Source organism: Artibeus jamaicensis, unplaced genomic scaffold (genome assembly GCF_021234435.1).
Source record: "Artibeus jamaicensis isolate MK-2021 breed Jamaican fruit bat unplaced genomic scaffold, CSHL_Jam_final contig_466, whole genome shotgun sequence".
NCBI classification, from domain to species: Eukaryota; Metazoa; Chordata; class Mammalia; order Chiroptera; family Phyllostomidae; genus Artibeus; species Artibeus jamaicensis.
This window is the reverse complement of record NW_026521844.1, coordinates 16,294,438-16,321,842: the sequence shown is the minus strand read 5'-3', so window position 1 is coordinate 16,321,842 and position 27,405 is coordinate 16,294,438. Positions and strand designations below refer to the sequence as shown.

At 34.4% G+C, this 27,405-nt stretch overlaps 1 protein-coding gene across 2 annotated transcripts in view; it reads right to left on the bottom strand.

Annotated features, from left to right (window-relative positions):
- Nucleotides 1-10,538: 10,538 nt before the first annotated feature.
- The window catches only part of PLOD2 (procollagen-lysine,2-oxoglutarate 5-dioxygenase 2), an 89,926-nt gene continuing 73,059 nt past the window's right edge, over nt 10,539-27,405 (bottom strand). Inside the window, exons 11-20 of one of the 2 annotated variants that reach the window (XM_037142382.2) lie at nt 26,484-26,588; nt 23,299-23,424; nt 20,485-20,626; nt 19,326-19,388; nt 18,210-18,323; nt 15,316-15,381; nt 13,950-14,054; nt 12,290-12,436; nt 12,058-12,183; nt 10,539-11,894 (exon numbers count right to left, since the gene is read on the bottom strand). In XM_037142382.2, coding sequence (XP_036998277.2) covers nt 11,739-11,894; nt 12,058-12,183; nt 12,290-12,436; nt 13,950-14,054; nt 15,316-15,381; nt 18,210-18,323; nt 19,326-19,388; nt 20,485-20,626; nt 23,299-23,424; nt 26,484-26,588 — 1,150 coding nt within the window. In that variant the 3' untranslated portion in view covers nt 10,539-11,738. The remainder of the gene's footprint in view (nt 11,895-12,057; nt 12,184-12,289; nt 12,437-13,949; nt 14,055-15,315; nt 15,382-18,209; nt 18,324-19,325; nt 19,389-20,484; nt 20,627-23,298; nt 23,425-26,483; nt 26,589-27,405) is intronic. The other variant, XM_037142389.2, reaches the window with a different exon arrangement.

Genomic DNA, 27,405 nt, shown 5'->3' with positions numbered 1-27,405 from the left:
AATGCTTTTTGTGAAGATTGGCTTTTAAAATTTTCATTTGGGAATTCTGAAAATAATATTATCAGAGATAATTTGGAACACAGAAAAAGTCTGATATTTGCATTCAGATTTTTAAAAAACGACATTTACATACAGTTCAGAAAAACCTCATTTAAGAGCAAAACTCATTTTGTTACATTAGAATCACTGAGGCACTTAAAAATATACCTGTACCTGGGCCTTACCTCCAGGGATTCTGGGTTACTCAGTCAGGGCTAGAACATGGGCACTGGTATTTTTTTAAAAATTCCCCAGGTGATTTTAATGTGCAGCCTGGTTTGAAAACCACTGATCTAGTGTTTTCTCCTGGATCACTATGGTGTGACTCCTATACAAGGTGATGAAATCTTAAGCTTAATTTCTAGAAGTACAGTGGACCGGGCTGAAGAAAGAAAACAGAACCTGCAGTCGTTGGGCAGCTGTGTCCTATCCCAGGGGACAAAGGAGAGAGAAGCAGGGAGTCACAGAGGACAGGATGATGAGATGGTCGTGAAAACCTGCAATGGTCGTCTTGGAGAGCAGATGCAGAAAAGTTACAATCCGCTTGCATGGTTAGCACACTGAAAAAGGCATTCAGTTTAGTCTGTGCTCCTCCAAAAGGCAGACCTAGAGGCAACTGGAAGAAGTTAGGGGGCACCCAGCAGCAGCTCAATATAAGAAAAAGCATTCTGATAACAAGAGCTTTTCGACCACAGATGAGAGATCTCCAAAATGCTCAAGCAGAGGCCAGTCAGTGGTCTATCATGGACATGGGAAGGAAGTTGAACTATACGTATAACCTTTTTCTTTTTACTTGTACAAATAATTTGAATGAATATTTTGGAGCTTCATAAAATTTCTTAAACTGTCCTAGTGTTTTTGGAGCTAAAGCAGAAGATATGTCCGACTGAGGAAATTCAAACTATCAACTGGAACTAAGGCCATCTAACCAGGAGCTATTTCTTCTTTGTGTGATCGATCGATTGCACTAGGTTTAACACAACTGCCTTAGCACTGGTCAAGTCTCCGGATGTAGCATACCCTCAGGAGCAAACAGTTTTGTCTTTCAGTATAAACGTTTTACTTGTAGATTTCATTCTGATTGCCATTAATGCTTGATCAGACATTTTCATTTAATATGGTTCCATTATTAGCAAAATAATTTCATGCAATAAACTATGTTAAAAGTATTGTGTAGTGATAAAAATAATCATTTATCTTTGCTTAAAAAATTATTCAGTGACATTTGTTAAAGCACAATAAAGCGAACTTATCCAGGACCATTGTAATAGGTATAGGAACTACTGCAGTAGAATTTTGCAGTGGGAGAGACTGGACTGAACTTGGAATATAACGTGGGCAAGTGAGAATTTATAGCCAAGGAGCAGTGTGGGGATGGGATATGGAAATGCCTAAGAGGAAACATCTGTAAAAAGGGGGCGATTCTAGGTGACCTCAGAGGATTCCTGCTGAAGGCAGGCCAGGGTGATCGGACGTCATCTGGGGAATGTTGGAGGACGATGACCCCAATCGTACATCAAGCGTGATCAGATGTTGAGGGCAGGGGTGTTCCTGGTACCCTGCCCAGGAATGAGCTTAGGAGAAGGTTCAGGAGCCTGACTAATGTTTGGCCAAGCAAAGAATCTTTGTTACATTTAAAGGCTAAGCAAAGTCTGATCTTTCCAACCGTTGCTTCTTATTGGAAGCACTTAGGGGGCTTTTTAAAATAATTGATGACCTGGCCTCACTCCCAAAGCATGGAATTTAATAGGCCCATTAGAGGGTCACAGCGGTCAATGCTTTTAAAACTCCCAAGTGATTCTAAGAGAAGGCCAAGGCTGAGAGCCCCTAAAGTATATAATCTCTAAGGAAATTCTCTAAAATTTCAGGATTCTATGTTTATTTTCATTTAACTGTAAATAAGTACATTGTTTGTTTTAAAAAGTAAAGTAAGAAATTCATTCCCATAATCAGCTCTCTGATTAGAAAGTTCTACAGAACTTAGTAGTCCATTTCAATGCAGGCAGGACTCTCTGCAGTGACTTGTAAACTACCACGACCCTGCAGTGTTGCTGAAGGTGCTCATCATTGAGGTGTCATGAATCAGAAGGAGAATGACGATATTATGTCAAGTTAAAGAGTCAGCTTTCATTGCAACTAGCTAACACTGTAATCTCAAACTAATAAATGAAATTGAATTGAATAGCATTCTATACTTGGATCAATGAAAACAAGAAAGTAAGTCCTATAAAGTGAAGTCAGGGCTCAATAGCATCCCACATGAACGAAAATAAAACTTGTACCTGATTGTAAATTGTCAGCCATACGACACAGTGGCCCACTCCCACCAAAAGCAATTTGATATTAGGTTGTATTAACAAAACCCCAAACTATGAGTATCCCTTTGTTTATATGTAACATGTTTATTTAGCATATTGAATTTACATCTGTCCACCACCATGGACATAGTGATGAATGACTCCAAGTGTCAGGACAGTGGCTGAAGTACTATTAACACTTTGTAAAATCGGCAAGCTATGCTCAGCGTGGTGGGTCTTTCAAAGATAGTCATACAGGGAAATTCTATTATTGGATGATGTAAATTAAATTGCTGAACTCTAAAATAACTATAGGTTTTTATTACTTTTTAAATTAATTCATACCTAAACCCCAATTAAATATATATTTTTATCACAATGATTTTTGCATTAGGTAAAAATAAGCTACCTTGCAAGCTTTGACACGGTGGCTTCACTTGGCCTTGTGTGTATGTTTCAAATGGGTGAATAATCCACATCACTTCTCTTAGGCCACTGGCCCAAAGCAGTTACACAACCCACCAAGCTGGGAGTGGGTGGGAAATCTGGGAAGCACATGGATACTCAGTGAAAACTCCATGTAACCTTCACAAGAGTAAACCATCACTGAAGACTGAGATTCTGGGCTACACACATCTGAGAGTAGGTGGCAATGGACCATGTGACACAGACAAAAACATCTGCACTTCTTGCTCTGACCTCATTGCGGATCTTAAACAACAGTGTAACACTGGACTGATGTTTGCAAGAAAGTCTGTGGGAAGATGAAACTGTTTAAACAGTGACCACAACATGCTTCCCAAAAATCGAATCTTACATTTTAACGTCAAGACATTTGTCCCAAATTAGTAAATCTGATCCCTCTAATCAATGGCAAGTTTATGTCCATTTTTGGAACATGGATTTGTATCTATTTTTCGCAATCTTACTTTGAAATATAGTTTGACTATAACTTTTGAATCTCATACTCTGTCCCAAGTTATTACCACTTTTCACACTGCAGTTCACCTTGTTAACTTTTATATGTTTAAGACCTGCCAAATCCTTGACCAATTTTAAACAGTTAATACAGCCTCTGTATTTACAGAAAAATAGCTTCCCAAGTCTGTTTATTCAAACTCTTACATGCAGACAAAAAGATTCTAAGTTCTGATGGTTTTTTGTTTGTTTTTCCTGCCGTCACCCCAGTTACAGCTCTCTGAAACAATTCAGTTTTTGAACAGATTCATACAGATCCATCCATAGACAGAAGTTTTGTAAGCTGTGTTTTCTGTTTTTTTCCCCCGACATCATAACCAGTTAACGGCTCTCCTAAACAATTCAGTTTTTGAACAGATTTACAAAGGTCCATACTTTTGAAATTACAAGATTTTAATTCCATTACTTATCACATCTCTTGGACCCTACCGAATAGATACTAAAGTGATGTTGGGTTAAAATCAACAAGGCACACCCAACAAGCGGGGCCATCTGTAACCAGAGTAACAGTAGTTCCAGAGAAAATACACATTGAAGCCACACTCTCCACAGCGTTTGGAAATCCAGTTTTCACATTTCTAGTTTAAAACTGTTTTTAAGTTTAAAAGTGGGAGGATAAAATATAGACTTTTTAGTCAGTACATTGACATAATGCTTTTTAAAGTATTTTTCAAAAAACTGTTTTAAAATGCATAAAACCAAATCCATTCAATTCAAGAAACTTATTGAAAGTCTAAGAAACATAGAGCCCTAAGCGGTCACTCCCATACTGACTGATGTTTGTCTCAGTCCTTTGTGCCAGAATGTTGAGGGTTAACAGTGTTACCAGTTTCTTTGCATAACATCTTAGCACATCATTCTCTTCAACTCAGGGCCACCTACATATACCTCTACTTAGGAATAAATATACAAAATGTCTTAAGTCTTTATACATCATAATCAAAATACATATTGATTTATTTTTATTTTTGGTCTACATGCTAAATTCAAAACTCCTATTCACTCCAGGCTGTATGCTAGGCTCTGAAACAGTAAATACTAAGTTCCAGTGGCCCTACTTAGGCAAGGTAAATAAACAATCCACTCTGCTAAATGCTAAGAAAAGCAGACACCATTAAAGAGGCAATACAGGCAAGTGACCCTGTTTCAGGTATCTGTTGTAGGCTAACAAACTATGCAAAACTTCATGACTTAAACAATGGTATCTTTATCTCTCGTGGCTCTGTGGGTTGACTGGGCTCAGCTAAGTGGTTCTCCCTTGAAGATTCACATGCGGTTGCAGACAGAAGTCAACTATGAGGACAATAGTCATCTGTAGGTTTGACTGGGTTCCATGCCCAAATAATTCAATCACAGGGGATAAAGAAGACCAGGAGCTCACCGTCAGCTGTGCCAGAGGGCCTCTTCATGTGGCATGGGCTTTCCAGAGAAAGTGCCCTAAGAGTGAATGCTCCAAGGGATGGAAGACACAAGGTCTCTCACGACTCATCCTGGAAGTTACGCGGAGTCACTTACCCAGCACTCTCTTGGTTACAGAAGGCCCACCCAGATTAAGCATGGGAGGGAGTAGTACAAGCATTCAACTCCTGGGAGGCATGATTCATTGATGGCTATCTTTGGAGACTTGCTATTACAGGCACCCAATCATTTAGGTTTCAGTAACACATACTTTTAAAAAATGTTCTCTTTTCTTAGCTCATGGATGGTGTGAGCCCATAGGGAAGCTGCCTTAAAACAATATGAAAGTCAGTGAAGTCACTCTAGCGTTAGATGAGGGGCACCTGAATTCGTTCTAGCAGCCAGGACTCACGGTGAACCACATGGGGGAAGGTCCCAAGAAAGATACGTTGTCAACATTTGAATGTACTAGAGGTGAAGTAAATTAAAACTACTTAATACACCTAAATAGGAACAAGTTTTTTAAATTTTCAAATGCCAAACAGGTTATTATTTTATATTACCAACACAAAATATTGATAAAACATATTATCAGTGTATCAATATAAATTTATATTGGCTTATTTAAATTTATATTGATTTATTTAAATTTATTTAATTTATATCAATATTTTAATCACAGGAATCCTATCCTCATTACCATAATGAGTAATTCTGTGATTATAAAGAAAAAATTACTGTGATTTACCTTTCCCAGCCACAAAAAAATTTTGAAAATATATTTGTTTTCATAGTCAAAATCTCTGGAACTGTTCCAGTGTTATGTAAATTCTCTTGTTCGCTTAAAACCAATTACTGGGTCCGTTGTAACTGAGTCTGGCCACTTCCACACTAACTTTAGTATGAGTCCAGGCCCATATTCCCTAGGGAATATAAATTAGCAATTTACATAGTACATAAAAAACAGTGAACAAATTACTTCAGCAGTATGAACTGTAAACACAGTAGCTATCTTATTTCAGAATAAGGTGTCCCAATTCCTCCTTTCAAAATTATGTATTGGATACCACAAAAAAATTCTGAAAAAATTATCTGATCTAATGTTTCTTTTATATTATAGCCTTTAAAAAAAATTTTGAAAGCATGACTTTTTTTTTTAATGTAAAACTCTCTCTTTTCACTGAAAATTTAGAGCACAGTAGTCATCTACAGTAGCCACAAGGTAAGCCGGAGATGGCAAAATTTGGCAAGATTTGTAAATACATAAACTATGCAAACACGGATGAAAATAATTTAATAGTTTAATAGGATAATGTCATTTTCCAAATATGTATTTTTTTGAATTAATCTATTACCTAACCACTAATGCTCAGAAGAAGAAAAATATGCTTTAATTTACCCATTTCTCACTTGGAAGTTATTGAGCTTTGTCAAAATGTAAAATTCTCCTGAGTAGGTGCAGAATTATACAACACAGTGTGATTTCCTTAAAGATTCTTTCTACCACTTCACAATAACATTCCTGAAGAAAAAGTTACTGAACATAAATTATTGTTAAGAATGTCTTTTAAAATTAATGTTTAAAATTATTTTATAATTAAAGAGTTCACTCATTACAAATCAACATAAAAATGTTCTTCTCTACTCCTTTTTTCTTTTGTAGACTAATATTTCCTTTGGTTGAGGATGTTTTCAAAGAAAAGCATTTTCTTATTTATGGCATGCATAATCTGTTCCATTTCATTTATTAAAACTATTATTTAAGTTGACTACTTGTGTTTTGTATTATAAATAGGCAGAAATTCCTTTCTAACTTTCAGAAGAGCATGCATATTCATATTTTTTAGTCAGCCATTTCTCAGGAAAGACAAAACAGCATGTAAAAATAATCACTGTTACTTGATTTATCAAAATAATAAAAATTAAATACCACTACCTCAAAAAGCAACAAAACCTACTTTTCCAAATGAGTATTTTCTAATCTATTTTAATATATTAAAAGACAGTTTGGTATCAGGTATTGTGATCCCTCCTACTTTGTTCTTCTTTCTCAAAATTGCAACTGCTATTCTGGGTCATGTATGGTTCCATATAAGTTTTGGAAGTGTTTGTTCTGTGTCTGTGAAATATTCCATTGGTACTTTAATAGGTATTGCATTGAATCAGTAAATTGCTTTGGGTAATATGGACATTTTCATGATATTAATTCTTCCAATCCATGAACACGGTATATGTTTCCATTTGTTTGTGTCTTCCTTGATTACTTTCTTCAGTGTTGTGTAGCAGAAAGAAAGAAGGAGCTCCCACCCTTTGCAACAGCATGGATGGAACTCGAAAGCATTATGCTGAGTGAAATAAGTCAGGTGGTGAAAGACAAATACCATATGATCTCACCTTTAACAGGAACCTAAACAACAAAACAAACAAGCAAAATATAACCAAAGACACTGAAATACAGAACAGGCTGACAGTGACCAGAGGGAGAGGGGAGGGAATTTCAGGGGAAAGGGGGAAGGATTCACAGGAACTAGTATAAAGGACACATGGACAGCAACTAGGGGGGAAGAAATGGAGGGAGGTGGGGAGAACTGGGGGGGTGGGCTGGGATGGGAATAAAAGACAGAAAACTGTACTTGAACAATAATTAAATTTAAAAAAGAGTAAAGACAAAAATATAATTTAAAATTAATCTTTAATTTTTAAAACCTCTCAGGAAGATTTAAGATTTATAAAGTCCACAAATCCCTAGTATGTATATTTACCTATCCAATTTTTCTAATTCCTTTTATTAGAATAATTTATCTATGTAGTACCTGCATTTTTAAAGCATGTCTACATGTATTTTTCCTACTGCTTTCATTACTTATTTTTAGTTTATTTCTCTTCAAATTTAATCCAGAATTTGCTGCTTTCATTAAATAACTTCATACATATGCCTGCTTTTTCTTACCTTTGGCTTTTTCTTAACAAAGTGTTTTTCTAAAAGAAGTCAGTTATCCTTTAAAAAAAGAGAAAGTCTTGCTATTCTAAAAGACCAAAGGTACACAGTCTTATTTGACAAAGGCTGCTTTCATAAAGTCTGAAAGACTTTAATTTTCCAAAAATAGTCAACATCTAGTCAAAGAGAGGTATTTACTGAAACTGACTTCCAAACTCTGACTAAAAGTTTTATTTGGTTTTCCTGCAACTTGAACAGAGCTTCTGGACAGACTGCTCCACATTCCAAAAGAATGTCAGGTCCCCAACATGTCACATAAGATGGGCTTTAGGGCTTAATGAGCAGGAAAATTCAGTGCATGTGAGAGACAGGAAGATAGTAGTAAAGAAATATATAAAGTCTGTCATTAGGATGGACTACTCAATTCACATGTTGTTTTCCATTTTTTTAAAGACTTTATCTATTTACTTATTTTTAGAGTGGGGAGAGGACAGAAAAAGAAAGGGAGAGATACGTCGATCAATTGCCTCTCACAAGCCGCTAACGGGGACCTGGCCCACAACCCAAACATGTGCCCTGGCTGGGAATCAAACCAGTGACCTTTTGGTTCACAGGCCTGCACTCAATCCACTGAGGTATTGTTTTCCCTATTTTTATTCTGTAGAGAGGTAAAATTTGATCTCTTAGGTAAGTGACCAATAAAGGTAAATTACCAGGGCTTTTTTTTTCCCAAAACTAAAGCCTAATGGGAAAAACTAATATACTAGACCACTACTAAAGAATCCATGTGAGGGGAAAACACTTATGCTGATTCCTATGCACATTAGGAATTAGAAACAAACTGCTGCCATGATGAGCGTTTAAAGCCTTCGGTAATGTGCCCAAGCACATGCACACATGTGCAAACATAACTGGTTACCTTCGACATTAATATACTTTACTTATCCAATTAAATTAGTTATGGGAATTCTCGTTCTACTCTTTTTAAGCTAAACAGCAATATGCAAATTATTTCCCTAGAAAAAAGAATTCATTTCCTCAAAAATAAAAAAATAGCAATGATATAATCTAGGAATTCTACTTTTGGGGACCTAAAGAAAACAAAATCATTATCTCAAAAAGACATCTGCAACCCTATGTTAATTACAGCATTATTTATAATAACCAAGACATGGTAACAACCTAAATATCCATGGACAGGTGACTTGATGAAGAAGTTACACCCACAGACAAAGACACACAAAATGGAGTATTTGTCAACCATAAAAAAGAAGGAAACACTGACACTTGCGACAATATAGATGAGCTTTGAGGGAGTTAAGTGAAATAAGTCAGACAAGGCTAACACTGTATGCTCTCACTTTGATGTAGATTCTAAAAAACATGAACTCAGGACAGACTAATAACTGCCAGAGCTTAGCATGTTTCTAGCTGCTGCTTTCTCCATCCATACAAACCTGATCGTTTTCCATCTTTCACCTTTCTGACCTACTGATAGGAATTTCTCATACTTTTCCTCACTCATCATGAATTTTTCTTTTAAAAAGTACATACAACATTTCATGAACTCTGAGATAGGGACGATAGGGACATCGGAGTGTGTTCAATCTGATTTCTGGAAACATGGCACATGGTTAAATATAGTTACTCTAGGTCAGCACGCATGTACACCACAACCGAGACAAACTAGGATTCTGTAGACGTCACTCCTCTGAGATGACAATAAGGGACAGTGAGCTGGCTCCCACTGGTAGAACTCCACTTTTACAGTAAGAGTCTGTTCCTACTGGTGGCATCCATGACATACCAGCTGTTACGTATATGGAATACCACCCCTGAAATATACTAAATATAAACCACATTATTAAAATGTCTTCTCTACCAACAACTGGACGGACAGTAGGAATTTACTCTGGGTATGAAGTGCCACTGAAGAGGAGAAAAGACGTAGAGCGGCACTTCCTTATCTCCTGAACCCATCTCCCAGTAATTATAACATCTTGTTCATCACCACATCCTCAACACCTACTAACAGTGCCGGGCCCACCGTAGAAACTTGAAAATCACTACTAAAGTGATTTTATATTGAATAAAATTGCGAGTAAAATCAATAATGTAATACATGTATTTCCACTTCCTTACTTGTAAAATAAGTCAGATAAATTTCCAGTCACTTTAAGACAGAAGATATTAATTCTACGTATAATTCCAGTTTTCATTAAGATATGATACCAGGGCCCTGGCTGGTGTGGCTCAGTGGACTGCACACCAGCCTGCGAACCAAAGGGTTGCTGGTTCAATTCCCAGTCAGGGTACATACTTCGGTTATAGGCTGAGTCCCCCAGTGAGGGCACGTAAGAGGCACCCACACATTGATGTTTCTCTCCCTTTCTTTCTCCCTCCCTTCCCCTCTGTCTAAAAATAAATAAATAAAATATTTTTTAAAAACTTAAAAAAAAAAAGATATGATACCAGGAAATATACCAAGCAAAATGTAAAAGAAATCATAGCTTATTTTATCCAGATATTCAGCCTACTCCATTATAATTCCCTTCTTCTTTTTTTTAATCCTCACCTGAGGATATGTTGATTGATTTTAAAGAGAGAGGAGCGGGTAGAGAGAGAAAAACATCAGTGTGAGAGAGAAACATTGATTGGTTGCCTCTCATCTGAGTGCAGACCAAGGGATCAAACCCACCCAGGTATGTGCCCAAATCAGGAATCGAACCTGCAACCTTTCTCTGTATGGGACAACACTCCAATCAAATGAGCCACCTGGCTAAGGCTAATTCTCTTTTTAAGATAAATCACCAATAATGAAGCAAACAACAAAAACTTATTTTAAATTATTTTATTTTTCATAATTTTCTAACACATGGTGTTAGAAATATGAATTTTGGCACCATGACTCAGAACTTCTTTCAAGTTTAACCTATAAATTAAAAACAGTAGCTACAAGAAGGCTATTTAAACCTCACTGAGAGAATTAGTGAAAATCAAGGCACAAATTGTTTTGCGTAGGGAAATTATTTCAAAGTGGGATTTTAAAAAGCTAATAAAAAAAGTAAGAAAGATAAAATAAAGACTATGCTGGGAAGACAAAAAAAAGTGAACAACCCTCCCTAAAAAGAGAGTGAGGAGGGAGGCAGAGGGAAAAGGGAAGAGAGACTTGCTAACTTATTCTCCTGATATAAAATTCAAGTACTTTAAAAATCTTTTTAAATAATAAAATGCTGCTACTCATCTCCAAGAAAAATGTATCTTTATAATTTTCTAGAATTAAAGAAAAACCACCTTCCCCGACATAAGGACACTTAATGATCTTAGTCAATACTTAAGGAATTGAAAGTTTGAAAGCTTTTCTAATATCTACTTAATATAATCTACCTTGGAAAATTCATCTGAAGGAATGAACACAGGGCTTTATTTCTAATACAAATATAAAAAATCTGTCCAAGAATCTAAACAAAAATGTTTTCAACCGGATATGCAATTCATTGTATTTTGCACTAAGTTCTTAGGGGAAAACATTGTGTAATACTGTTCTTTGTATTCCGTCAGGAACTACCATAAAACATCCCTACATAGGAGGTCAAAAAAGTACTTACACATTAACTGCACACAAATTCCGTTAGAATTCCAGTTTTCCAACATTTCAAAAATTGCCAATTTTCATTTATTTCCATTTTATCTAAATGTTGTTAAATAAAATTCTTCCCAGGCTTTGTTAAATAAGAAAATATTATTAGTCTCACTTGTCATTTGTACATTTGTACCTGAATATTTCATCAACTGAAACAAAAATTCAGGAAACTGTCATTATTCTCAGAGACAATAAGGCAAAGAAATAAATATTCACTTTAGCTTTTTCTTTCTTTTCTTCTTCGATCTGTGTTTTAAGGCTCAGAGCAGACATTAGGATATATCAAACAATTTTTTATAAAGTTTTTCAAATGTTTGGCCCAAAGTGAAGTTGTTCTGTTGAAGTTACTTAAATATTCCTCTCATCTTCTCAAGCACAACTTCATATATGTTCATGCCAGTCAACCATTCCAAAAAAAACAACGATTCAAAAGAGAGTGAATAACTTAGGGGTCTATAAACGACACTGCAATGTATCTCGTTCCATTTTTAACAGGAAGTCCTTCATGCAGATGCGTGAGTCTCCCTGGATGCATGAAGCTCCAGCCCTTTCTGGGTGATTCAATAGAGCAATTGTACCTTAAAAACTTGCATCCACCTCCCTAAAAGAAATAGAACAAATCAATGTATTAGCCCATTATGTTTCATTCTTTTTATCGGTAGCAAATTCAAATTATGCCACAAAGCAGAATCTTTTAAAAAAAGGATGAAGGCCTTTTTGTAATGACATATTTGAGAAATGTAAAAAATAAAAGCCATAATTGCCTGAAAATCTTCTCCCACGCTATTGAGTGCAATGTTGATGGTAAACGTAGAAGCATCATGATGAGGACGAAGAGAACGCTGTCTATCCGGGGAGTATTTTACCACAAAATTCAATAATGCAAACCCCTAAACGGCAAGGTGGACAAATGGGTTTGTATTAATAAAAACATAAAATAGAGTATTTGTGTAAAAACTAGTAGAAGGTAGGCAGGACAAACGGGAGAATAACTACCTTCGTATAATAGCCTGCAAAGACTTTCAGTGTAACCGGTGCAATAAACTCCCGGATGAAATGAAGCCATACGTTCTCCAGATCAACTTGCTTCATGTGGATATCATCAGTTGGGACATTTTCATAACCACCAGATATACGGCTATCCTAAAGAAAGCATAATGACATCATAAAGTGTGGTCCATGAGCAATCCACATTTACACTACCTTGGTATTCTTTTCAACCCCAAGACCATTATGAACAAAAAAATGAATAGTGCAATTATGGCACATCATCTACTTCAACTGCAAAACTATAAAAAAATGAAGGTAACATGGCTTTGCAAGTATATCAATGAAGCAAAACACTGTAGAGTCAGTAGACTCCTTTCCAACTTATTTAATGTGTTAACCCAGAATTAAAAGGCCAAAATAAGAGGCAAAAAGTATTTATTTGACATGCCAAAGAATAGCTATTCAGAAAGCACTGATGCAGGCAGAAACCCAGAGTGTTCACATTAGGAGGCAAAGACAAGGGGTATTTATGATGAAGGGAAGGGGAACAACTACACCAATAGAAGGAAGATGTTCCCATAGGAACAGATAAGCCAGCACAGTGTTGCTAACACTAAGCAATGTTTTTCATTTTCAGTGCAGGTAGTCATAGTATTGTCTTTCTTGTCATCTTTGCACATAGTTGTTTGGGAGACAATGCCGCTCTGAGGTCAAGTCCAGGGCCCTTTTGCCCTGTTTCAACATTTTAAAGATTTAAGAAGTAAGATGTGCAAGGCTCTGGGATGGCAGCTCCAACTCCATTTTAAAGTGGCTCCATTTATTCAACGTATTATTTTTTACAAATGTGTATGTGAGGTCTGACTACAAAGTAGATAAAAGTAATTTCCAAAGCCTTCCCAAATCCCCATAAAAATGAGTTTTTTACAGTTATCCTTTGGGCAGTCTTAGCTACTTGATGGGCAAAGATCCTCTGGATTACCAACCACCAAAATGAGCTTTCCCTGCTCTGTTCCTCACATCTACTTTGCAGAACGCAAAGTCCTTCCACGATAGGTTCTTATTATTCTGCCTGTAAAGTGCTGACTTCAAGTTCTCCATCATTCTTTGAACTCCTATCTCCCTGCTCAGCTAACTACTTAAGCAGAGGCAGTAATATCCAACAGTTTCCACCTAAATTTCTCAGTACATGGAGCTGGCATGTGTGAGTTCTCGGAAGGAAGGAAAAACACTGAACCACTGAGAGGAAGACTCCCTGCCAAGTCTTTTCTACACTAATGGCATTTAAACAGAATCTTCCTTTTTACATTTTGTAAAAAAAAAAATAGCTTACAAAATCAACTGGATAAACCTAGCATTTAGAACAAAAAGAAACCTTGAAGAACATCACAGAGTAAAGACATACATTACCTTAACATTTCTAGCCCAGGGACACTGGAACATCCAGTGTAATTACATGAGTAAATGAGAAACTGGGCCCCAGACAGATCAAATGTTAAACACTAATTAGTAGCAAAATTACACTTAAAAATAGCTTTCCTGAGAGTCTTCGCTAGCTCATCCATTTCAGTCTACTCAGAGTTGTACTCAGCTCTGAGTTCTCTAAATATCTTCCCCTGCTCCCACCCCACAAACACATTTTATGTTTCCATGTGAAATTCCAACTTACATGATGCTTCCCTCCAGACCACTGGCCATAATGCTCCATTTCTTCCACCAGCTCATCACAGGCTTTTTCAGAAAATATTGGAAACCAAAAGACATCTGGACAAGGCTATAAAACACAGCGTTACCATTAAGAAAGTAACATTTTGTGCCTTTTAACTAATAATGAGCATTTCAAAGTGAATAGGACAGAATAGTCGATATGTATTCTCTCGTAGATGTACTTTTTAAGAAGTTTGTCCCATACTATTGGCATTATTATTGTATTATAAATAACACTAGTTTGGGGTTTTTTTAACTCATTCAGAAATTTTTTAAAAAATATTTTAACATCAGTGAAATCAACATGTCTTAAAGCCAAGCAGCCACTGCGATGCAGTTTTAATGCCACAGTGCTTGGTCGAACATCCATTCTGTCCTTATCCTACATGTACGTGTTGTGTGTATGTGTCTGTCTGTATACATACATGTATTTAGCTGGTACTGCATTTTCTGAAATGAAGTGTTTAAAATGTCTTTTTACATGATTTACACTATAATTTGCAACAGAAACAAAAAATTATTGTATATACAGTACCCCAGAACATGTAACATCTATGCCTTAGTAGGTCTAAAATAAGCCTTTAAATGTGTAAAATAAAAAATTCTAAATGACTAGAAGACAGTCTGTTATAGTTTAATTGGCAGAATTTTCTTCCTTTCTCACAGTAACAAAACGACTTATCTCAGAATCAAAGATGCCTTACACTCTCTGATACAAAGTATTAGCAATAGTTTAGAACACTAACCTAAAACAGTTCATCTGTAAAAACCACCTCTGAGAAGAGAGTCTTGGGGCCCAATTTCTTTCGAAGGTCACCTGTCACTGAAGATCTGCCAAGGGCCCCTTATCTTTAGTGGTTTGAAAAAGCTATGACATTGAGAGCTCACTTTAAAAAACCCATGACCTTACATTTTTGGTTCATCGCCACATTCTACAGTTTTACAGCTACATGATGATCCTCAAGGCTATAAAATTAGGAATTAAGCCATTTGAATTTCACCTAAATTAGAATAGTTTCTCCTCTTTCACAACATCCTCTGCTAAAGCAGTATTGTAGTAATAATTTGCCCTTCTGGAAAATATATAACAAAAATACTCTATAAATCATAGTAATTTTTTTTACTCATTGTTTTACCTTTAGAGCAAGGGGAAGGGAGGGAGAAAAAAGGGAAGAAATGCCAATCAGTTGCCTCTTGTACGTGTCCTGACTGGGACGGAACCCAAACCCAGACATGCGCCCGGACTGGGAATTCAACAAGCTTTGCTAGACGGTGCTCAGTCAGCTAAGCCACACCAGTCAGGGCTCATAGTAATTATTCATACGAACCTGTTCAACTATATTTTCAGTGAAAATCTTTGAATAATCACGGTTTATGTACTTTTCCTTCCAGTCCTACCAAAAAAAATCAATTGCACAGATTAAAGTGAGTACTTTTACAAAAAGTGTAATAAAAATATAAAGTATATGCATTTTAAAAATTGCTCAAGTAACTTATAAATGACTGTTTGTTTTAGACAAAATAGTTCTCAGAAACCACATTTCTGTTTTTTAATATTTGCCTGTTTCTGTGTTTGATCATATCTTTCTACAAAACACAAAATTTTTATTTATGAAGCTTTGTACCTTAGAATTTCAAAACTTGAGTACTCCCACACTGATTAGATTTATATGCTATATCATATGCATATACACAGGATACATAAATATGTGTTTAAAAGTGAACAAAATCTATCAATAAATATTAGTAAATATTAATGCATTAATCAACTTGAGTCTTATACTTTTATAGTGAATTCCTCTAAAATAATTTCAATATTTAAAATGTATTTAAAATTTCTTCCTGCAATTCAGTTTTTAATATGTATTGATGAATGATAATAGAGTTACTAACACTTCATTTCCTTCAGTTATTAAAATTAATATATAGGACCATATATTCAAAAATAGAAAAAAAAAACCAAAAATAGGTCCTCTTCATGCTAACTCATGAACCTGATTCTTCTCTTTAACCAACTGCTGACACATCAACCACACACTAAAATCTCTCAAAATTTGTCAACATCAGCTAAGGAATCCTTTTCCTGGGTCAAGTGTTTCATTTAAAAACCCAATTACTTAAAGGGTATATATAAAAATATTAAGTGATCTCTTATCGCAAAAGACCTCTTCTGAAAAGTATTTAGACAGTCTAACAAAATTCTTAATTTTCTCTTTACACAGTACAAATACAGGAAGCCAACGGACAAGAACTGAGGTATGGATATAAAGTAATTCCAATCAAAATTATATTCCAAAAATATTTGTTTGAAGTGTACCTTTTGAGACTAGGTTTCGAGAAGTCTCGATAATTTATATGCTATTCTCAGTTTTGTACATCTCTGATTATATGTAGCTCAGATATTTTTGATATAGAGAAGCAAAGCTATCTTCAAATTCTTTAATAAATTTTATTTGTAATGCATAATTATAAGGATCAAATTATTATATTATGTCATTGGTCCCTCTAATATTGATTAGTTTTCTGACTCCCAAATATGAGAAGAAATTAGAAGTAAATAATAATTCAAAACATTTCAGAATCTTTCCATATTCTTTCTTATGTATCACTACTGATTTTTAAAGTTAAAATAAAACCCCTAAAATTTTACATTAATTTTTCATTTCAGACCAAATACCATTGAACAAACTGTGACCTTACTAGTTTCTTAGAAAGTCTGATAGTGGGACTTATCAGAAATTAAGAAAACTGCTAATTCCCTTCCCCAAAGCCAGTACATGTCTTATTTAAATTTTAAAAAGTTCTTGGTCAGGTTTTGATCTACTCTAAAGAACATAAAACATTTAATTATAGCTTTTAAAAAGTCATATAATTAAAAAAAACTTTTAAAGCCTCTTGCCATATTTTCATATTTTTAACCCTATTTATTTTCATCCATTTAGTTATAGGAAAGTAAGTAATAAGTAAAGTTGAGTATGAAATACATATCACAGTCATGAAATATTTTGCTATGTATATCACCCACAAGGCATATCCATAAGGTTAATTTCCAAAATGACGAAGTTTATAAAGCCACAGGAAGAAAAACGGTCCCAAACTTCCTTGTGATAGTATCATTGCATACTCTCCAAAGATTTGAACTTTTACATAAGCATCCACAATTCAGGATATAACTTGGAATACTTTTCCAGGAAGCTAATATTACCCAAGAAATCAAATAATTCTCTTTCTCAAATAACAAGACATCCAGTGCTAAAGTAAAATATGTAATTCTACCCTCACCATTTAAAAAAGCTTCTTCTCCAGTCTACTCCTGTGAAAGATGAAGATACACAGCTAAAAGAGACTGAAGGTACTTTTACAACATAAAAATGTCAAAATATACTCTTTTTCTATTCAACAGATATTTCAGAGGCCATTAAATTGACTATTCGCAGATGTCAACTACTCCTACAAAATAAACAGAATTCTGATAAGATGAATTGAGTCTTTGTCATTTAAAACTTTTACTACTGGCTAGGGAAACCATAAATAGTAGTATTACAAAGATGATTATTGAAGAGAGTACTTCCCGCCACCCCCCACCCCCGCCAAATAAATGTGCTGACTTGACTAAAAAGAACAGGCCCCATTAAGACAAAGAAAAAGTTAGTTCCTGTATGATTTATATCTTTCTGTAAAGAAATGATTTTAGACTTTAACAGGAAATAGTTTCTTCAACTTAAGACTCTCTTTATACGCTGAATCCACTTACTCTACATTTTTGTATGGCTATCTTTGGTATGCATTCACATTCACATATTAAAAAATGATAAAATAAAATGTATTTTCCCAATCTAACTTGAATTTTCTTCCTGAAAATCAAAATGTATTATTGTCATATATTAGCTATTATAAGCATTGCTTATGAAATTGTGATAAAAAATGTGATAGTATTTTACAATACATAAGTAGAAATACTGGGAGAAATTTAAAAAACTGCTAATTCCCTTCCCCAAAGCCAATACATGTCTTATTTAAATTTTAAAAAGTTCTTGGTCAGGTTTTGATCTACTCTAAAGAACATAAAACATTTAATTATAGCTTTTTAAAAAATCATATAATAAAAAAAACTTTTAAAGCCTCTTACCATATTTTCTACCCTTTTTAACCCTATTTATTCTCATTTATTTAGAGTTATAGGAAAGTAAGTAATAAGTAAAGTTGAGTATGAAATACATACCACAGGATTCTCAAAAATCTGCCAAAGGTCATTGTTATAATGGGAAGTATTATAATTAGCAGTTGATAGTAGTCTTCCAAATTCATGTCTGTTAGAAATGTACATAAATACACCCTATATGTCAAAAAATAACAATAACAAAATAGTTATTGTACAGTTAGTGTATTGTATAGTTATTTGTACAGTTAACCATACAAAAATATATAACATTAATTTCAACTTTTATATTTTTGTTCATGAACATGCATTTTTATTTTTCATCTAAAACATGCATGCATGAAAATGAGAGACATAAAATCTTGATTCATTATGAATCCAGCCACCATACGAAACTAACTGCCAGCACTGACACTCAACTGAAAAACAGAAGCGGCAGAATGGACTGTTTGTGTCCCTTTCTCTTTGGTCCTAGAGGTGGACATCGGGGAAAATATTCCTGTTTGAAAGCAGAAGTATTTTTAAACATGCAAGTTCAATGAATTGATTGTACCTCTTCTGGCTTCTTTCCCTTCCAAAGAATATATTACATTTTTAAGCAAGAATTCAAATGTTAATATTATTTCATCACTCTATTTTGTTATTTTATTGTCCTAATATTGAAAAACCAGACACAGATATTACTCATACATTATAAGAAAAAGAAAATTAGTCTTATATCCCTGTCCCAAACCAGATAAATGTGGCAACACCACTAAAGTAAGGTTGTTTCATTTTTGTACCTGTTTTAATGGCAAAAGGGTTAGTTATTAATAATACAAAAAATTTGTGAAGAGTGCGCAAATCTCATTTTTACTGAGAAGTATATTATGCATACTCCTATTTCTTCTCTCCTTTAAAAAGAACAAAAACTAGTGAAATGATTAATTTAGGTTTCATTTTCTCATCTGTCAACATAAAATGTAAATCAGCACAAGGACCTGAGAGCTGAACATCCTGCAATGCCCAACCCCAGTACACAAAACTTACAAGCCCATAAGCAGAGTCAAAACCAATGAATACCAAAAGTTTAACAAGCTAAATAGAAAGACTCTTTAAAAAACATTACTGTTAGTCAGTACACTATATCTTATATTAATTAAATCAACAAAAACAAATAAAAAGAAATAAAAATAACACCTTTGGGGGGCTGAGCATTTGGAATGTTTCCGGAGTAGGGGAGTCTTTTTCCCTTTGTAAAGTCTAAAATGAAGAGAAGCATTAGGTAAGTTGATGGGCACACCCACTCTCTCAGGAATTCTCAGGTAATAAAATAGCAGCCCTTGATGAAAAGCTGACATTCTGAAATGTCCTTCATAGAAAACATGCAGAACAAGCAAAGCTTATAGTGCACACAAAGAAACCATTCCAGCCTTTTTTTTTTGATGAAACATTAATCCAAGCTCATTCCGTAGACTTTCCATTAGACACAAAGTCAAGACAAAGAAAAAAATGTGTAAGAGAGGCCATTCCAGGATGCGCTGTTGAGTCAAATCAGCCAAACATGAGCACAAATTACAATCACAGAGACTGAGAATATTCAATATAAACAATGCACACAGGTTTTGTAGGAGAAACGAACATATTCAAACAATACATGCCTTATGAAATTAATAAAAAAATACTTGCCAACTCTTTTGATTCTTCCCAAAATTATATTTGTTTACACAAATTTGAATAAAATAATTCAATCCTTTCTAAAACAGAAAATCATACAAATACATTTTAAAAGATATTTATACACTTTGAAAAAATAAATTCTTTTCCACAGTCATTTAAGTTATATAATGAAAGTAGAATAACAATGTATCATTAATTTTTTGGATAGATGAAATATACTCCATACCTCAATCCTTCTCCCTGTTTAGTGGTAAGGAGTGTGGAGACACTGATTTTCAGATAAAAGTATATTCTTAACTGTGTAAATGATCATTTCATCTATGCTTTACCTAATTAGTTTTAATTAGGTCAAGTTTTCAGTACAGAATTTCAAATAGAAGTAAAGGTGAATTTAAAAAAAAAAATGAGAAGTTGATTTGTAACAAATCCATGCTGATTACTGAATCCCATTGTTGCTTATAAGTTAGTGTAATCACCAGCGTAATTTTTCAAATGTTTCCTAGGTAAACATTCACTAATTATTTTCCACAATTGTTCCTAATTCTTTAACACAGAACCAAAAAAATTGGCTAGTATTTACAAATCAGAAAGAAGAGGAACATCAAGAGACAACTGCACATCAACTGGGGAAGCAAGCCATTTTCCGACAGCATCCATTAAGCCATCAGCATATCCTCACCATTTCTCTAGCATTTCGGCAAAAAGCCATGTCAGGATCCAGTCTATCCCGAACAAAATAGTTCCTTTCATTCATTTCCGATCGAAGAGTCTTTCCTTTAATTAAGTACACATTAGCCATGTATGGGACATTCCATAGCCCTCTGAAAGTAAAGAGAAGAAAGTCCAAAATACCACAAATACAAAATACTTAAAGTTTTATTCTTGTTTTAAAAATAAATACCTTGTATGTTTCAAATTTTATCCAAATTATTAAAACAAATTGCATGGAAATACAAATACATTTAATGATATCTGACATATATACACACATACATATAATTTAAATGAGATTATTTAGCATACACTATATTTTTATGACAGAAATCACTACCTTACCTAAGTAGATTTTATTTTAAAGTTGATATCGGTTTGACATTTTGGCTGTTGCCCCTCACTTAGTTGTTACAGTTAGAGTATGATATTTTATTTTACAAAAGGTATTTCCATTTAAGATTAAGTAATTTGATAGAAAAAAAATAATGACATACAACTGGTTTGCTACAGCTAGTTTACACTGGCCCTCCAGAGCTGACTTGTAACGTAACTTTTCACTTCTATGCTGTGTGACTTCACATCAGTAGCTTGAAATCAGCCATGGTAGAAGTATTTACACCATGGAAATTGGCAAACACTACAAGTCAGGACACTCTCCAACCCCAAGAACCAGCTGTTAGACATTTACCAGCACACCACTGAATATAGCCTAAAATTCTCCTAAAATACATTCTCTTGAAATTCACTAAGCCATCTCAAATTTTTGTAGGAAAAAAAAAAGATGAAGAAAAGTAGCCAGAAGAGCATAGGATGCACATATTTTGTCCATCATTCTTCCCACAGACCCATCTCCTCACTCTGAACAGGCTCCCTTCCTAAGAACAGAGTAAGAAATTATTTGCCTGAAGGAATATATATGCCTGTAGCTTTCAGAGAACAGAAAGGAAAGATCTTGACCAAAAAATGTACATAGTGACAAGAATATGATGCCATTTTGTCTTACTAGATGAGACTCAAGAGAAATGGTTACAAAAATGTATATATTATGTCATCTGAATTCAGAAATTGATCACATAATAGCATGAACAATAAATACAATTAAAAAAGAAATTAACCACTGGCAGAGTGTACAGTCTTTCAATTTTGAAAGAAAACATACAGGTTATAAGATGTCATTCCTTCATGTAGTTTTTAGATCAGAAACCTCTACCTTGTTCTGACCTTCACATTTTAGACAATGACAGAAGGCTGGACAAAAATCACCAGTGCCTACAGCACTTAAATAAAACACGAATTCTCTATTCTACTTCTGTGAACCCTTATTTCTACTATACCCACAGTCAATATCAGGCGTATGGTCGATACAAATAATCCCAGAGACAATATAAGTACTCTGAAACAACAGAATATATTTTAATAGTGTTTTCTCAGCTATCATGCTTCTTAACTGCAGCTAATAAAAGCCTTTATCATATTTATCTCTCTCAAATTTACTATTACTATTTTCACAAACAAAACATCTTTTTACTACTCAGCTGTAGAACAAGTGTGTGATTTTTTTCTAAATTTAAGGGCACATATTTTAGTAATGAAAGAATGCTGTCCCTTTTTAATTGGGTTGATATACATGAGAAACCAGGCAAAGCACTTAATGTCTCATTCACTCTGGTCTGTTATGCATATGAAAAAATGAATGGCAGTCTTCCGTGATATTACCTTAGCAAAAAACTACTACCTCAGTGGTCATTTTTTAGTTTAAAAAATATCAACTATTGTTAAGCCCTGACTGGTGTAGCTCAGTGGATTGAGCGTGGGTCTGCGAACCAAAGGATCGCGGTTTGATTCCCAGTCAGGGCACATGCCTGGGTTGCAGGCCAGTTCCCAGCAGGGGACGCATGAGAAGCAACCACACATTGATATTTCTCTCCCTCTCTCCTTCCCTTCCCCTCTCTCTAAAAATAAATAAAATCTTAAAAAATATATCAACTATTGTTTTTAAAAATAAATATCAGTTATGCACACACTTAGTAGCGAGTATATTCTTTTCTAATTCTAGAAATTGAAATCAGATACTGATGAGGAAATTGATCTTTAAGCAGAATATTAGTTATTTTAGACAGAAAACACTTTGCAATAGAAAGTGTTGGAAGGTTCTGATGCAGAGAATTGTTTTTATTTGCTCATTTGTAAGTTTTAAAAGCTATCAAAACAATCTTCATCCCAGCCACTTTTAACTAAAGAATAATTACTCTGCTAATAATTGATCATAAGACTGCTATCCATGGTAACCATATATTATCTCTTAGTATGTCCTACAACAGTGAGTTTGCTCCTTTAAAGATTTAGAATTTTAAAAACTTTTTTTTGTAAAATACTAGTTTATATGAGTATTTCAGGATCCCAAGTGGTCCTCAGATTTTCAAATTTCCATTAAACATAAAAAAGATGCCCTGGCCAGGTAGCTCAGTTGATTGAAATGTCATCTCATGCACCAAAAGGTTGTGGGTTTGATTCTGGGTAAGGGTACACACCTAGATTATAGGTTTGATCCTTGGTCAGGGCATATACGGGAGGCAACCACTAATGCTTCTCTCACACTGATGTTTCTCTCTCTCTCTTTCTTCCTCCCACCCCCAAATCAATACACATATCCTCAGGTGAGATTGAAAGCAAAAGATAAATAGTAAAAAAAAAAAAAAAAAAAAAAGAACTCCACTAATGTTAATAAGACCCCATCTCTATATCACAGTATTTTACATAAAAAGATTAAGTAACTTACACTCTATTCCCTTGAACAATGTCCACATAATCTTCAGATCGAGCATAATATCCATCAGGACTAAGTGCTCCCCAGAAGTTGGACCATAGCTTTCCATGGCGAGTTACAAGAGGAGCAATGATCTTTCTAAAGTGAAAGAAAAAGAAATCCAGGTAACTATTTTTTCTTAAAAACCACACAATTATATGTCTGGACTTTGCATGACACATAAAACAATGAAGTTCATTTAACACACATGCAGTTAGTCCAAAAAACTAAGAGAAATTTCTTCCCAACATTGTTTCTTAAATAAGTACACTGCTGATTTTCAATGATCTTTCTTTAAAAGGCTACAAAACTAACTCAAAATGTGAATGAAAGTATAAAAAGGACTTTTAAAAGACCCTTACTTATGTCCAAAAAGTGAAACTACCTTAATTATTTCAGAAACTGTACTATATAAAATCAAATATTTTCACTCTCATTAGAGAAATATCATAATCCCTGGGGCATTCGGGTATCCAATAAATATCCATTGAACGAAGAAAAGAATGATGATGGGCTAAAATATCTGTCAAGGAGCCAGTTGTCCTAAAGTTAAGCCTCACTTTAGCATTTGTTTCCATTTCATACAACTTTGAAAATGGGTAGTGCTAACCCAGGCATCACGGAACATTTGTCTGGTCCTCTACCTATTTCAGAAGACAAAAGAGACAGTAACTGCCAGAGCACTCCACCCACCAGGAAACAGTCTCTTTGAGATAATCACACGTGACAAATCCAAAACAGGGCATACTTCTTCTTAGGAAAATCTAATGTGTCAGCATTTTACAAATTAGGTAACAAAATCTAAATTTCCTCTAGAATTGCTTCTTAAATACAGTACACTATAGTGGTATCTCAGTTTTTAAGAAAAACCCACAAAACTTCTCCAAGAGAAAGCTTATGGCTGAACCACTCTCCACGAAAAAAACCTGTTCCACAACACGCCGATCTTGTGAAGACCAGGTGTGCCCCTCCTCTTACCCACAGAAGAGTGAGACTTAGTCTACAAAATACACAACATGCAAAATAACGATCTTGGTTTAATTTTTCCTGGTTCCTATTAAAATGAAATGTTAACCAGAAACACTTATATTTGGATTTGTTTAAGACACATAGATAACAAATTAGAATCTACATATTATGTTTACTTAAGAAATGATAATTCAATGTCAATAATGGACAAGATTAAATATGTAATATAAAAAAATTAAAATCCCAGCTGCCTCCCAAAGATAGTCAGGCAAAGAAATGTTGAAAATCAAAATCCATGAGCGCTGTGCCTAGTGTTTCTGAGAATGGAAATACAAGAATAATGGTGGGGGTGATGACGTGCACTAAACCACCGAAGGAGTCAAATTTGGGGCAAGGCAGAAAACTGCAGAGGTAGGAGGAGGAGAGGGAAAAGGGGACTAGACGAAATACTGGAAAGCCTCCTACCCTAAGATTTGACCCATCCCCTGCTCCTCTAGCCCTTGGGCAAGTCCACTGAATCTGCAAGAGTCTTGGTATATGTAAATGAGCTGCAGAAACTACATGCTTAGTTATGTGCCACGGTACATGTAGTATTGTGTGAACCTACAGGATTAGATTCACACGATACACTGCCGTAGTGTATCTAATTGGGAAATTAATAGAAATTTATGAAATGGGAGAAAGAACCAAAGTTTTACTGGATCTTATGAACAAAATTTTATATTTTAAAAAGTTTAAAATATTAGATTGACTTTAAAGGGGGATATATGTTAAATGAAGAGTATGGATCCATTAACAGCTCACTATAAGAATTAATGTGTCATATAATAAAAACATCTGAATATTATTAGAAGCATATGTATATTACAATATTAAATTTCAGTCAAATTAGAAGAAAATTAACATGGAAATTTCAAGAAAATATTACTGAATTCCACTGGTTTTAAGAATTACAAATTGCAACTCTATTCATTTGCTTTTCCTTGTATAATGATTAAAACCTTATACATATGATTTGAAAAATTACCTGCAATTTATACTTATCTTAGATAGGTATGTATCTATTCATAGTTATATAGTGGAGCTATATATAAAAATCAATACTGAGAAGTCTTAGATTTTGAAGTAATAACTGAATCTCAAATTGACAAATCATTTATATATAGAGTGGTTTAATGGAGAATAATAAATTTCTCACATATTTTATGCAGTAAAATAAAAACAGTACTATTTCACTGCTAACTATTCTGTCATGAGAAATAATTGTGTTAATATATGTAAATATATTTAGAAAAACCCTGGCACTTAATAAGCACTTATTAAAGGTGAGCCATTAGTACATGTGTTAATAATACTCTTATTAGTGGTAGCAGTAGCATTAATAAATGAAGATTTACTGTCATTATAAGCTGGTATAGATGGTGTCTTTGTCCCATTTCAACTCAGTGCATGAAAACAGGTACAGACCAGTAATAATTAGTTCAGTACTAAATAAAACCACAGATCTGGCTGTGAAAAAATTCGTACCTCTGAAATTTCAGCTTCTAAGAACTACAACTCTCTTTGTAATAACTTTTTAGGTAAAAAGTTTTATGAAATTCTACCTTAAAAATCTCTACAGAGTAATGGCTGGTGTGGCTCAGTTGATTGAGGGCTGGCCTGCAAACCAAAGTGTCCCGAGTTTGATTCCCAGTCTAGGGCACATGCCTGGGTTGTGGGCCAGGTCCCCAGTACCAGGTGCCTGAGGGGTAACCACACATTGATGTTTCTTTCCCTCTCCTTCTCCTTCCTTTCTCCCCTCTAAAAATAAATAAAATCTTTAAAAATTTTATCTTATAAAAAGTTCTACAGAAAATTTAAAAATTCCAAATTTTACTTCTCTCAGATACAATTTCACCTATCTTTAAATAGAAAAAATAAGGCAAATATACTTTGACAAATATCACATTTCTGATTGTAACTAGTAATAAATACTTCTACCTCTTATTAGACTATTTTCTATTTGACTCCTTTAAAAGAAAACTAATTAGAATTGAAAGTTTACAAGGTATAGAAAATACTTAGTGTGGGTTCCCTCAATTTGCTGCCTCCTATTTGTTCCTCCCACAGATATCTTTATAGTGTGTCTACCCAAGGAAGAAAATGATCATTGTTTAAAATATAAATTGACATTGAATTTTATATAGTACCTGTTTTGTTCAATCAAAACCTTTAAAGTTCTTGGATTTGTCAAAACAACATCTGCATCCACACTAAAGTAATAATCACAGCTGTCATCCTGACGGCAAAAATCCCTGACATGGGAAAAAGAAATACAAATTAGAAAAAATAGATATTTGCTGTTGAAAAATGTTAATATAAAGCTTGTATGTAAATTAAAGCTTCTCTAACATAGTTTTCTAATCAAAATAATGAGACAATATCCAAAAGGGTAAGTATTATTTTGAATTTCATAAAGATGTTCACTGGCATATCAACACCAAAAATTTTAGGCCAGGTGAAATGTTTTCAGCTAGTAAATATTTTAGAACGTAAAACATGTCAGAATGGCAATGCAGAATTTATAATTAAATTCTCTCTGAAAGGGAAAAATAACGTACCCCAATGTATTTATCAACTTTTTTTTAAAAAAAGCAAAATGTTTTTGCACACATGTATGCACATGTGCGCGCACGCGCACACACACACACACACACACACACATTTCAAAACCTCAGCTGTCCAGCAAGTCAGGTGTCAGTGACTCTTGCAGATATAGGTCAATTCCACTTTAGGTATTAGCTTTTTTTTTTTAACTTGATTTCCATGGGATTCTGTCTAAGATTGCTACTCCCTTGTTTCTTACCAAGGACACTGACTATAATGTTGCTTTTCTTGGTAGAATCTGTTTTATCAGGACTCCATGGAATGAACCATTAGTGATACATGAAAATCTTCCCATATCATGGTGTCTGCACTTCAGGTCCTTTCCTCCCAGGCTCCCAGTTATCACTTTCAGCTATTGTCAGTGTGTAATTCTACACCACATTGGTTTCTAACTGACCATCAAACTAGTGCCTAGGCGGTAAAGTAGTTAAAACTGTACCAATAATTTTAAAAAATAAGTTTTGA